Genomic DNA, 14,751 nt, shown 5'->3' with positions numbered 1-14,751 from the left:
TTCCCAAGAACATACTTCTGATCTTTTCAAGATTGGAATAATGTTAGTTATTTCTCAGACTTCTGGTGCCAGTGTTACTTAATGAGCTGAAACAATTTTTCTTTAAGAACTCTCAGACTTATTCAACCTGATTGTAATGCTTTATAAATATTCAAGTGCACCATATTTAATTGGCTGTTTTCAAGGGTTATTTTATCCCACAAAGGCAAGTCAATCCCACATTCTCTCTGAAAGAAAACTCTCGCAAACTTGCTTTTAACTGCAACCTTCAGCTGCCTATTCTTTAGCCTGTCATTTACCATAATATTTATAAAATACTTGATCTGGTCAATAACATCCTCATCCCCACTTTGTCATCCTTCCCAGTTAAGTTTTCATTTCACCGAATCAGATTTATTCATCAATTATTACATCCTGCGTTGTACCCACAACTCCAAGAAATTTAAGCACACCTAGTTTAATCCTCCATCAGATTTGGTCAGAACACAAATTGTTATCAGATCTCAACTTTCTCTGCCAAGATCTCCTCATAGCACTGCAATCTACGTGCAGATGATCTCCACTCCTAACTATCTCCTTAAACCCCAGTTCCCTCCATCCTCACCTCCAATCATTACTGTGAACAGTTAATGGGCTGCATTATCAGCAATAGAAAAAGGTATTTTCCAAAAAGGGACAACCAGTCCCTGATTTAAGCTCAGAAATGTTTCAGAATGCATTGTGCAAGGATGTTCAGGAAAGAAGCCATACCGCTTTTCCTGATTTTCCTTTCCTCCCTCCCTCCCCTGGAAGACAGTGAAACAAGATGTATTCCGGTGCTCTATTGTAACTTAGCGTGTACTGTCCCTTGTTGCGTTGCTAAATTTACTTTTGGTTCAATGGAATTTGACCTCACTGGTTGTGGGTCAAATTCCATTACATCAAATAAATAGTTAGGTGTGCATAGAGTTTGAATACAAAATAAATAACAAAATTATATGAAGACTAGTGGATCCAGTGATATTTTCACATTTAAAATTTCTCACCTCCACAAGTGTGGATGGAACTTATTACCAATCTAGCTGGACACTGCATCCATCCTAAATTGTGAAAGCAATTAGAAAGGACACTGACACTTGCAAATTCAGGACAATCCTTGGGCTTCTGTCCTGTAAGAGGACAGAAAAGCCATTGGGATACCCAACTGCTCCATAATGGGGAGCAGGGAGTTTTTGGCAGGGAGTTACATTTTTTCAAAAGTTCAAGTTGACAATTTGTCCTCACTTCTTTTGCAGCAGCAATATTTCCATGGGAAAAGAGTAGCATGCTCTACAGCCATGGTGCCTCAGGAAATCAACAGTAACAGTTGAACTGGCAGGGGGAGGCAGTTCCACCACTTACTACAACTTCAGAACAGAGGAACGATATGTGCAAGGAATGTCCACTTGCTCTGAAATTTTCAGATTTAAACAGTAGAGGTAGAGACCCAGAAATGGGAGCCAAAATTGATTCTGGTCTGACAAACTCTGCTTGACTTGTAGCCTTGTTCACCATCTTAACAAACAAATTTTAGGATCACAGTGTCACCGAGTGTAATGAGTATAGTAAAAAAGTAAAATGGACAATGCAAAATATGGATCAAATTATCATGATTTGTGGACATGGATTTTTTTTTTTTAAACTGTTATGTGCATACTATTTGGTTGCCCTAAAATGCAAATAAAATATTTTACCTCAAGTTTCTTTTGGTACTTATCACATTCCACCTGGCACTGTTTGAGATTCTTGGCAGTTTCCTCTTGCACCAACTGAGCACGCTCCGCCTCAAACGTTTTTAGCTTTGTCTGATTCATGAGTTCAGATATGCGGCTATCTGTGGTGACTTGTATCTGCCTAAACCTAAAAAGAAACAACGAGGTAGGAAAATATATTTAGTGTTTCCTTTAATTGATTTGCATAAATTTTATTTACGTTAAGTTATAATAATAATGCCCATAAAGTCATACTTCATAAACAGACCCTTCGGTCCAATTCATCCATGCCAACCAAATTTCCCATATTAAACTAGTCCCATTTACCTGCATTTGGCACATATCCCTCTAAACCTTTCCTATTCATGTACCTGTCCAAATCTTTTAAATATTGTAACTGTCCTGCATCTACCACTTCCTCTGGCAGTTCATTCATATGCGCACCATCCTGTGTGTGAAAAAGTTGCCCCTCGTGTTCCTTTTAAATCTTACCCCTCTCACCTTAAAATGATGCCCTCTAGTTTCTAACTCACCTACCACAGGGAAGGCATCTTTGTGATTTACCTTATCCATGCCCTTTATGATTTTAAAAACCTTTGTAAGGTCACACCTCAAACACCTATGCTTCAGGGAAAAAAAGTCCCTGCCTATCCAGCTTCTCCTTATAACTCAAACTCTCTAGTCCTGGTAAAATCCTTATAAATCTTTTCTGCACTCTTTCCAAAATTTCTAATGAACATACCATTCAAGTAGGCTTATGAACGTGCAAAACGGAACAGAACATACATCTGAGTATTCTGAAATAGTCCTTAAATGTCTGCCACTGAATGTCTATTAATTAATTCCCTAGCCTAGTATGGCAGTTCAGTTCAGCTAACTCAGATTTTGCACCTACATAATTGCCCCTATTTAGTTTTAAAATTTAGTCTTAGACCCAATCTCCTTCCTTTCAAATTGGATATTGTGGTTTCTCCCAAATGGGGCCAATGGTCAAAATGCATATGCTACGGAAGTAAATAGGATTTGCACTGACAGTATCCAGGATCAATTCAGTTTTTCTTTCCCTTAAGTGCGCTGGTCTAAGGTTTGATACACAGTATCTTCCTATATGTGTGAAGGAAAAAAGAACTTGCCAGGGCCCTGCAGTAGACTGTGGCCCACATTTCACAAAATAACGCAGGAGAGATGCTGAATGCTATCCAAATTAGAGCAGCCATTACCCTCCCCACTTACGTGCACCCCTGCCATCAAGTCACACCCCTGCCCGCTGGACAGAACTCAGATGTTCCCTGCACTACCCCACCAGCTATAAGTCATGATTTGCCCTCAGTGGGTCCTGACCATCATCAAGAGGGGGAAAGAAAATGCCTCAAAGCCCAAACACAACCAAAAATGTGAATTAGGAGGAGGAGGACGAAGGTCAAGGCTGCATAGCCAGCCAAGAAGCCAGGTCCCTCGGGCAGTGGCCCAAGTGGAACCTGCAGGTGGAGGCAACAACAATTTATAAAGAAATTATGGACCCCAAAATGATGCCACCTGGCAGCAGTCATAATGCAGCCTGGAACATGCAAAGGCACCAGCATATCAGTGAGGGAAGGACCCCCATCGTATATCCTACACAGCTTAAAGGAATTAATGCTTCACATAAAGTCACAATTTTCAGGAACACAACCCCATTTTAAGTGAGGAACTTCACAGAAAGTTCTATTGTATAAACTGTAGGCATTAATCAGTACCTGAATGGTGATCATTTTAGCTGAAAATGTGTTGCTGGAAAAGTGCAGCAGGTCAGGCAGCATCCAAGGAACAGGAGAATCGACGTTTCGGGCATAAGCCCTTCTTCAGATTCCTGAAGAAGGGCTTATGCCCGAAACGTCGATTCTCATATTCCTTGGATGCTGCTGCGCTTTTCCAGCAACACATTTTCAGCTCTGATCTCCAGCATCTGCAGTGCTCACTTTCCCCTGGTGATCATTTTAGTCAAACTAATGACTTTACCACATGCTCCATATGCCTATCAACAATTTGGAGTTGTAGAAACTTTCTTACTAATTACCATGTTTGTCCTGAGTTTTGAAAAGGTCAAGAGTACATGCAGCAACACAATTTCCACAAAGACACAGAACAATTCACACGATTTGAATGTAAACATACTTACACTCAAATAATATTTTATATACTAAACACATAAATTCACTTTCCAATCACTATTCAACAGCAATCCCAGTAATATTTTATATACAACTATTGTAGAATGATATTTGCTACTTTAGCAATTGGAAACATTTACAAAATCAATTTTATATTATTTTTCGCATGCTATCAAGGTGACTTTTAACTGTGTTGTAGAGTGGGAAACATACTACTTGAAAGGATATCTTTTATTTTACTGTATTAAGTTTGGTTACAAAAATAATCCTTGTTATTTTGCAATAATGCTATTCATCCCACATTTCTAATGTAATACGTATGAAGAGCCATGATTTCTGATTATGGATCTGCACTGAAAGGATTTCATGGCAGCTAACACCAATGGCAAGTTACTGCTGAGTCCTCATCTCTAGACATAGTAAAGGAATCCCAAAAACGCTGCTCCTTTTATCATCTTGACCTGAACAAAATGCAGTTTGAATAATTTCTTAAATCATTTTACATCTCAGCTGTATCACAGCATCTGTCATTGTTGGCACAGAAACTTTGAATTGTACGAATGTGAGCAATCTTTTTTTGCTTGCTTAAAAACTCTGGGTATGCTCAACAACTGTACCAAGGATTTTCAGGCATTCAAAGCATGTATTTACTGCATTGCAGCACATCTAACACCAGGAGCAAAGGGGACATGTAGTGTTTCATTGGTAAAATTCATGCAAAACACTTCAAGCAGTTATACATAAATGCATGTCAGTTCAAAAAATATTGTGAAAAGGTGTAAAATAAATGCAACGCAAATGTATGAATGCAAATGTATTTTACATTTGTTAACTGTTGATTGCATAAACTGCCTTCTGTGCCGAAGTATGGCGTGGCAAATACCTCTCATTATTAAAATTGCTAACATACATCAGCTTCTTTTATTAAAGCAATTCGACAGCAAGCAGCTTGGTAAAATATCATAAAATAATGACCTACTATAGCCATTATAAAACCAAACTCTTTTGGCAACTCCTCTCACACGCCACAAGGGACCCAGAGCAACCTATTTCAAATAATGAAAATTAGAACTCCAAGCAACGAATTAAGATCTGATTTACAAAAATTCTGTCGTAAACATTCTTCATGCTAATCATTTAGTATTAAATTGTTGGCATTTTCACAGGTTATATATGTATCTGTTGAATCACTTCAAGCAAAGCATTGCTACATCAGACAACACATGATCGATCACGTTGTAACATAGGACTTGAGAGGATGAATAGACCATTCAGCCCATTGAGCCTGCTCCACCATTCAGTCAGATCCTGGCTGATGTGATTGTGGTTTCAATTTCAGTGTTCTGCTTGCCTGCTACCACTCTGATTCATTCTACCAAACTTAGCCTTGCACTAATTCAGTGACCCTACTTCCACTGCATTCTTAGGAAGAAATTTCTATTAACAAATGACCCCCAAAGGAAAAATATTCTCATTTTTGTCTTATTCAGAAACTGATTCGCCTTTGTAACATATATCAAACTGATCTGTTTTAAACTCTTATTATTTTTATTTCTGAACTTATAGATTATACACAGTTATGGTTCCATTTTCTTCGTGATGAGATATCAAATACTCATTTCAAATTTCAGCTGCAATTGATAAAAATAGGAAAACTCAAAATTACAATTTAGTTTGGAAAGATATTTGAAACCCACCCTCCTTAATTTATGATTGCTTTGATGACAGGATTATTAAATCTTGCACATATGGAGTGAGCCTCACAAGCTGGAGGGGAGGGGGTAAGAGGGAAGTAAGCATTGGGGGATGGATAATGGAAGAAAAGAAATGGGAGAGGATAAGAAAGAAGGCAAAGAGGGATAAGGTATATGGGTTACTGTTGAGTTTTATTAAAAAAAAGAGATTTAGGGCCCCATTTTCCACTGTTTGTCCTAAACCCTTAGTGGTTCACTTCCAATGCCTCCCTTCCATACCACTTGCTCCCTACTCAAAATCGTCCTCCCAGCTGCTCCCATCCACGGTTTCCTCTATCCTGTGAAACAATCATTCAACCATTTCAACTTCAACCTTCTTCCACTTGCCCATTCTGCCTCCAGAAGGGGGAATAGGTAGATACTATCTCAATATCCTGTCCACCTGAAAGTGGCAAACTATCCTTTCCACTATTTCTCATTTTACCACAGCACTTGGTGAATCCTCTACCTTTACATATGCATTCAAAGTCTCCAGTATTGGACTGACTCCTTTCTCCTTCACTGTATCTCATTAATCAAAGTCTCCAGTATTGGACTGATTCCTTTCTTCTTCTCCTCATTAATCTTAACTTGCATGATATTCTTGTCCAAAGGCCTTTGCAGCATTATGCACCCATCACCTCCTTGTCAGTAGTATAAAACAAACAACTGTAGATCTGAAACAACAACAGAAATTGTGAGAAAAACTCAACAGATCTGGCATCATCTGTCGGGAGAAAGCAGAAATGACTCTTCATCAGAACCTCCTTGATTGTACTTGCATCCTATCCTTTACCATGTCCCTGCTCACTACCTGTATTTGTTCACCCACCCCAGCATCTATTCACATCTACAATTATAATCCCTAAAATGGCATGTTAATTTTTATTTGACTCTGCAACTGCAATTTCTTTGTTGTTGATTACTAACAATGTGGAGGAAAATGGCAAACCAGCACTGATGAGAAAAGGGTTAGTTGGTAGGATTTGGCTTGTTGAGAAAGTGAACTTCTCATCTTTGATATTAATGGAAGGTGATCCTGGGGTTGTGGAAGGCTTCCAGAGATTTTGGGTGGCATGGCGGTTTTGGTTGAGTGCAATCCTCAAATCTGACAACACTGCGACTCTAGTTGATGGTACTACTGAACAAGTCAGATCGCACAAGTAACCTGCATGATAGATCATTATTCTTCAATAAGTTTATTAATGTGATGATTAGTCATTGAAACATATTCACATAAGGCTGCAATTTTCTTTTAAAGTAGAAAATGCATTTATTACACATAGGATGAATTAGAAAAAATAAAGCCAAATTTGGTGACAGAGAGAGCAAGATCTATAAACACAGAACAGGGTTCAACCTTTTCCTCCAACACTACTCATTGCTGAGACTCAAGTCCAGAAAAATTACACTCCAGTTTTCAACTCCTTATACTTTTAGTAAATCAATTTTGAGAGAAGTAATTCCTTCTCATCTCATCCCTCAATGTAAAATTATGACCTCTTATTCTAGATTGCCTTACAAGAGGAAGCATCCATTCAAGGAGGCCCAGGCTCAAGTCCCACCTGCTGTGGAGGTGTGTTATACCATATCCAAAAAGGTCAATTGAAAATATATATTAGCATGTTGTTTTATAAACAATGCAGCTCGTACATCAACATTATGTACCCATAAAGATGTTTTCCCTAGTTTATTCGTGTAAAAGGATGTGTGCCTGCAACAACTTTTCAAAACCACCACAGCATACTATTTAAAATCATTCCAGCACCTTCTCATTTCGTAATCTTATTACGGGAGGATCAATGTTTGAATTTTCAATGTCTGATTCATTTGCCAATTCTTTCAATACTTTTAGTTCACTCCCTATTTCTTTCATTACTGCAAAGATACTTTTCTCCTGATTATCCCCTCTGCCCAAAGTATCTCTGTTGCATATCAAGTTGACACACGTTTCCTTCTGTCTGGAGTATTCACTACAGAATTCGCATCATTGAGTTTCATTCTCATTCATTAAGTTCCAGTGAAACTTGCTTTAATTAGTTCCTCAGGGACAGGTAATAATACTGACACCTTGTCTCCAGCAACAAAATTTCAATCTTTCAATGCTTGTTGGGCTCTTTGTAAATGTTTCTTGGCCAACTCTCACCTTTGATTACTTTCTTTTTGAAACTTGAAACATAGGTTGGAAGTGTAGTCTCTGAGCCTTGATTTAAACATTACTTTTTTAATCAATTTAAGCTGTTCTCACACTTCATGTCCATATATCGGATTTAAAAATTGAATCCGGCAAACTGATTAGGAGGATTCCTAATTCCTTTGTCTCAATCATGTGGACATTCCTGACCACATGTTCTAATCAAAACCTTTAAAGTTGATAGCATCTTTCCAAAATTCCTTGAGACTGTGGGAAGGTAGGAGACAGAAAGTGCTGGTGGTGGGCTGCTCTTCAAACTGAGGCCTGTGACCAGTAGCAAATAGTGGTGTTGAATCCACTGCTTTTTGTCATTTGGATATGAATATATGAGGTATGGTTATCAAGTTTGCAGGTGACACCAAAATTAGTGGTGTAGTGGATTGTGAAAAAGGTTGCCTCAGAGTATAACAGGATCTTGTTCAGGTGAACTGAGGAGTGGCAGATGGAGTTTAATCTAAATAAGTGAGAGTGGCTACATTATGGTAAGGCAAATCAGGGCAGGACCTACATGTTTAATGCTCAGGTCCTGGGAACAAAGAGACCTTGGAGTGCAGGTTCATAGTTCCTTGAAAGTGGAGTCAAAAGTAAACAGGATAGTGAAGGCAGCATTTGGTCAGTGCATTTAGTGTCAGAGTTGGGAAGATATATTGCAGCTGTACAGAACATTGGTTAGACGACTTTTGAAATACTGCCTTCAATTCTCGTGTCCCTGCTATAGGAAAGATGTTAATAAGTCTGAAAGGACTCAGAAAAGATTTACAAGGATGTTGCCAGGGTTGGAGGGTTTGAGCTGTAGGGAGAGGCTGAATAGGCTGGAGATTCTTTCCTTGGAGTGTCGGAAGGCTGAGGGGGTGACCTTAAAGAAATTTTAAAATCATGAGGGGCGTGGATCGGGTGAGTAGTCAAGGCCTTTTCCCCAGGGTAGGGGTGTCCAAGACGAGAGGGCATAGGTTTAAAGTGAGGGCGGAAAGGTATAAAAGAGAACGAAGGGGCATTTTTTCCACACAGAACTGCCATAGGAAATGGTGGAGGCTGGTACAATTGCAACATTTAAAAGGAATCTGGATGAGTATATGAATAGGAGGGGTTTAGAGGGATATGGGCCAAATGTTGTGGTTCTGTTCGTCGACATGCTGGCAAACTAGATTAATTTAGGATATCTAGTTCGCATGGACAAGTTGGACTGAGGGGTCTGTTTCAGAGCTGCACATCTCTATGACTCTATATGGCAAAAATTTAAATTGTTTTACTTCCAAACTCTTAATTATTTCTTTGAATATTTGTAATATAAAATTTGAATACTGATGTGATTGCATGTTTTTGCATATCGATATTTTCACTGACATTTTGCCTTAATTTTTCTTAATGAAATTAAATACAATCAGATTTTTTTTTCAAGTTCAGGAAATTTTGTATCATCCATAATTGCTAAAAGATAGATTCCCATTCCTGGTTCAAGTAGGGAAATGGTTTTCAAAGCTGGTATCTGAACTAAAGGTACAGGTTTAATTTGGTTGGGGTTCTCCACTACTTGACATGTACGGCATATCTGGCAAATTTTGATATCTTTAGTTGATCCTGACCAATAAAAATGTTTTAACATTTTAGCCTATATTTACATAATGCCTATCTGACCTACCAGTGGAATTTTGGGGACATTCAATTTTGTTATTATATACACCTAGGACTGGCACATGATTGGCTACTGCTATTGCTGGTCGGTTAGTATTTGAGGTGGTCTCCATTTTCTCATTTGTACTTTGTCTTTCAAATAATAACATTCAGATATTGTATTGGCATTGATTTCATTCACTAGTTGGCGGTTTGATATAATTCTCAATTGAGGATCCACCTCTTGCACTTGTATTAGTAGTTGGACTAAACAGGTCAGTCTCATTCTCTGACTTCATTTTAGTTAAATTCTCAAAAGTTATCTCCAATACTGTATTTCCAAGTCACATTTATTTTCAGAGACTTTCCATTTTCCTATTTCTCTGAGTCCAAGATCTGAGACAATCCAGGGTGTTCCTCCCAGGACATCTGTTTCTTTTATCTCAACTGGTTGTTCTACCACTTCTACCACTAGTTGTAGAACCACCCAGGGCATTTTCCCTAAATAAAGTCAATTTCTTCCATTGGCAGTTGTTTCACTACTCAAAATTCTTCACTCAGTTGATCATTAATCTAATTCTATTTAATGGGACTGGTTTATAATTTCCACAAATACCTTCAATTAGCATTTTCTCCTTCACCAAACCCTCTGCAAGACAATTTGCAATTTTGCCCAGCAACAATGACTAACTTGCTCCATTGGCTGTCAGTATCTTTACTGGTTTACCTCCATGATTTCAGATGGAAGGAAACCCATCACCTTTTGAAAAAATTCAGAACATCTAAATAACTAGCAAATGTTTTCTTGATCCTCCAGAGTCATCTCTCCCTTTTTAGAGATTCCAAAACGTTTTTTTTGTATTATAGAACATTACAGCGCAGTACAGGCCCTTCGGCTCTTGATGTTGCACAGATCTGTGGAACCAATCTGAAGCCCATCTAACAGACTCTATTCCATTATCATCCATATATTTATCCAATAACCATTTAAATGCCCTTAAAGTTGGCGAGTCTACGACTGTTGCAGGCAGGGCATTCCACGCCCATATTACTCTCTGAGTAAAGAACCTACCTCTGACATTTGTCCTATATCTATTACCCCTCAATTTAAAAAGCTATTCCCCACGTGCTAGCCATCATCGTCCAAAGGAAAAGGTTCTCACTATCCACCATATCTAATTCCTCTGATCATCTTGTATGTCTCTATTAAGTTACCTCTCAACCTTCTTCTCTCGAACAAAAACAGTCTCAAATCCCTCAGCCTTTCCTCATAAGGCCTTCCAACCATACAAGGCAAATTTCTGGTAAATCTCCACTGCACTCTTTCCAATGCTTCCACATCCTTCCTATAATGCAACGACCAGAACTGTACACAATATTCTAAGTGCAGCTGCACCAGAGTTTTGTACAGCTACAACATGACCTCGTGGCTATGAAACTCAATCCCTCTACTAATAAAAGCTAACACACCATCTGCCTTCTTAATAACCTTATCAACCTGGGTGGCAACTTTCAGGGATCTATGCACCTGGACAATCAGATCTCTCTGCTCACCTACACTACCAAGAATCTTACTAATAGCCCAGTACTCTGTATTCGTGTTAATCTTTCCAAAGTGAATCACCTCAAACTTTTAAATCAAATCTAAAGGACTGTATGAGGCCTCTATAAAGCAATGGGGGTTACCAATATAACCATGTCATCATGGATGCGACTACCCATTTCCCAGAGACTGTTCCCCTGAGGACTATATGTTAAAATGCCTTCAGCATGTCACCTACAGGTCTGTGACTAGTGGAGTGCCTCAGGGGTCAGTTCTGGGCCTCTTACTGTTTGTTATGTATATCAATGATTTGGATGAGAATGTACAAGGCATGATTAGTAAGTTTGCTGGTGACACTAAAATAGCTACAGTTTTAATTCCCATTTACATTCTGGATACCCTTTTTCCTGAGGGTTCCTTAAATGTTCTTACTGCTGCAATTGGTTGCCCATTTAACCTTCAGTAATTAGCTTTTGCTTGTCCAGTCTTATTAAAATGGAAGTATGTCATTTTCTTTAGATCACTGTTGGTTCTTGCTATTCTCCTGTATTACTTTTGTGGCCTTCTGTCTGTTCCCAAAAACCTCTTTCATTTGAAGGTTTTCTCTTCCTCCCCCTTTCTTGTGGATTCCTTTCTGAGGATTTCCATACCTGTAGCTGCCTGTGTATGATATCACAGGCATTTGCCAAAACTGCTGTTTTTCCGATCTTTGATAGTTCATGATCGCCGAACTTTTAAGGTTTACTGGAATGCTGTTTCTGACTGCTCCCATATAGTGACTTCTCTTCTGTCCTCAAAATCACTGTCTAACTTCACTGATTAGAACAACTGCTCCCATAGCAATTATTTTCGCCTGCAAATTCTCTAAGCGTCTGCTTAGGTTTCTTTAATTTATGAAGTTAATATTCAATCGTGTATGCTTTAAACTTTTTTCAAGCCACTTCATACTCAGCAGATTGATCTGACACTCTATGACTTTCAGTTTCAAAGGCCTTTTCAATTAAGATGAAATATCTTTTGACTCCATTCTCTGTAAATTTAAACACTAAGTGTCAATTTGTAGTTAATTCAATCTCTCTTTGGATTTGAATCATCCTCCAAATAACGACCTCTATATTCTTTCTTTACTCTTTTTTTTGGACAAGGCATGTTGTCCAATCTCCCTACCTCCATGGAGATGAAGCTTTGATTTCAACTTCCTTGTCAATATTTTGTTTCTCTTTTTGCTACCTTTCCAATTCAAATCTTATTTCCAATTCTCCTTTCCTTTTCTTCCAATTCTTTTTCTTCTAATTCAAATCTTTTCATAAATCAATTCTTTGTTTTTCTTTCTGGCTTTCCTCTACCTCAAGTTTTTTTAAAAAATCCCAACTGAATCTTAGCTAATTCTGTGACATTTCAATTTCAGGTTTCCCTCCTTCTAATGCTACAAAGTAAATGCGGGTATTCACTTTAAGTATCTCAGCCTACAAAAACCTGATTTTATTTCCACGCTTGAACTATCTGCCAACTGTCTCAGTTTACCTTTAGTCAAAGATTTCAAATAATCGACTGTTATGACTTGTACTCTCAGAAAACTCTTAGTATCAGTCAAAGCCATTCTGATCATCCATTCCAAGCAATAAACTGAACACTTCTCTTTGCATCCACAACCTCCACCTGCCCATTTTGTTAGAAAATGTTCAGTTTTTCCTTCAATTCAATGAACTTTGATTCCAGTCAAGATAGCCCAATTGTTATGATCTCAGTTGATGATGATCTCAGAATGAAATTTGGCTTGATAGATCATATTTTTTCTTTTGTTTAGCTAGTTACATTGTGGCTAGTCTCAAAAACATACATACATGAATATAGGTTTTTTTTTAACAGAAGCAAAATGTTATTACACAAAGACAACCTGGGCGGCACGGTAGCACAGTGGTTAGCACTGCTGCTTCACAGCGCCAGAGAACCGGGTTCAATTCCCGCCTCAGGCGACTCTCTGTGTGGAGTTTGCACATTCTCCCCGTGTCTGCGTGGGTTTCCTCCGGGTGCTCCGGTTTCCTCCCACAATCCAAAAATGTGCAGGGGTTAGGTGAATTGGCCATGCTAAATTGCCCGTAGTGTTAGGTGAAGGGGTAAATGTAGGAGAATGGGTCTGGGTGGGTTACGCTTCGGCGGGTCGGTGTGGACTTGTTGGGCCGAAGGGCCTGTTTCCACACTGTAAGTAATCTAATCTAATCTAAAAAAACAACAAAAAAAAGTTAAGAACTGGAGGGTATGGGTTTGGGGCGGGAGGGGAAGGAGTTAAGAGGGACCTGAGGGTTAACTTTTTCATGCAGCGGGTACTGGTTGTATGGAATGAGCTGCCAGAGGAAGTGGTGGAGGCTGGTACAATTACAACATTTAAAAGACATCTGGATGTGTATATGAATAGGAAGGGTTTAGAGTAGTATGGGCCAAATGCTGGTAAATGGGACTGGTCAGCATGGACGAGTTGGACTGAAGGGTTTGATTCCATACTTTAAAACTCTATAACTCTAAGATATTGAAGTATAGAAGATAAATTACAAGATCCAACACAGAAAACCTATTTTCCCCAACACAATCCTGCACAGAGCTTCAAGTCCAGAAAAATTACACCCCATTCCAACTCTTTTGCTGTTCTAATTAATTGACAACTTACAGTTTCTTTGTCATAGACTGAGATGACAATTTAATGCGTCCTTTCCAAGTCTGCCAACATGAGCTTTGCAGAAATCTGAATGTTTAAACTTTCTCAGATTTTTAACTAAACTCTTTTGGCTTGGAACCTTGAACCCTTCTATTCAGGTGACTTGTTTCTGGAACTGCCTTGATCTATTTCTAACAGAAAAACGAATCTCGCTTCTAAACACAACACTGGTGTCTTCTAAATTGAATTAAAATAATTACTTAATCCTAGATTGTTCAGAACTAAAACAAAGGTAAGTGGCTTCACAGTTTACCCTACATGACATAAACTCAACAATATAAACGTCTTTCCATTAATACCACTTGCAGTTAATTGTTCTTTGACAAATGCTGAATTCATATAAATTATACAGCTTTATTCACAGGAAGCAACATAACTTTCATAGCAAGATAAGAAGTTGAAGAGAACATTATATAGTTGGGGTGGGAAAATTGGGGTGGGAAAGGAGGGTTTGCACTAATAATCCTGGGCCCAAGAGGAAACACAAAAAATTTAAAGTTTATGAGAAGATTTGTAGCTCGGGTGCTCCTTGTTGTGGTTCTGTTCGCCGAGCTGGGAATTTGTGTTGCAGACGTTTCGTCCCCTGTCTAGGTGAGATCCTCAGTGGTTGGGAGCCTGGACAGCTGGAACTGACAACCGGAAGCGGCAGATTCAAACCACTATAAATGCCGGAGGAAACATCACAGAAGCGCTTCACAGGAGGCTCCCAAGCACTGAGGATGTCACCTAGACAGGGGACGAAACGTCTGCAACACAAATTCCCAGCTCGGCGAACAGAACCACAACAACACAAGAAATACTTATAAAGTTATGAAGAATTTTCATGGAGTAAACAGAGAAGCCTATTTTCTGTGCTTGAAGAATCAGTGCTACAGTCACTAGAAAAGTAAGGAAAGATGTTAGAAGATTTTCATTTCATATAGAGTTGCTGATACACATAACAGTCTGCCACAGTCACATCTTTCAGGGTCACTGTCACATCTTTCAGGGGAAAATTATATAAATATTTGAGAAGGTACAAGATTATAATAATGAGCTCAGACTTATATTTTTCTGAAGGATTTGAGGTTACAATTC

The 14,751-nt window shown here is 38.7% G+C and overlaps 1 protein-coding gene across 2 annotated transcripts in view; it reads right to left on the bottom strand.

The window, feature by feature from the left end:
* Positions 1-14,751, bottom strand: part of pibf1 (progesterone immunomodulatory binding factor 1) — a 134,673-nt gene that overhangs the window by 65,196 nt on the left and 54,726 nt on the right. For both annotated transcript variants that reach the window (XM_043691368.2, XM_087987943.1), the window contains exon 11: positions 1,713-1,878. In XM_043691368.2, coding sequence (XP_043547303.2) covers positions 1,713-1,878 — 166 coding nt within the window. The remainder of the gene's footprint in view (positions 1-1,712; positions 1,879-14,751) is intronic.

This window comes from Chiloscyllium plagiosum, unplaced genomic scaffold (genome assembly GCF_037043375.1).
Source record: "Chiloscyllium plagiosum isolate Xiang-an unplaced genomic scaffold, Cpla_swu_hap1 HiC_scaffold_6, whole genome shotgun sequence".
Classification (NCBI taxonomy): domain Eukaryota; kingdom Metazoa; phylum Chordata; class Chondrichthyes; order Orectolobiformes; family Hemiscylliidae; genus Chiloscyllium; species Chiloscyllium plagiosum.
This window is presented reverse-complemented; position numbering and strand designations above follow the sequence as displayed.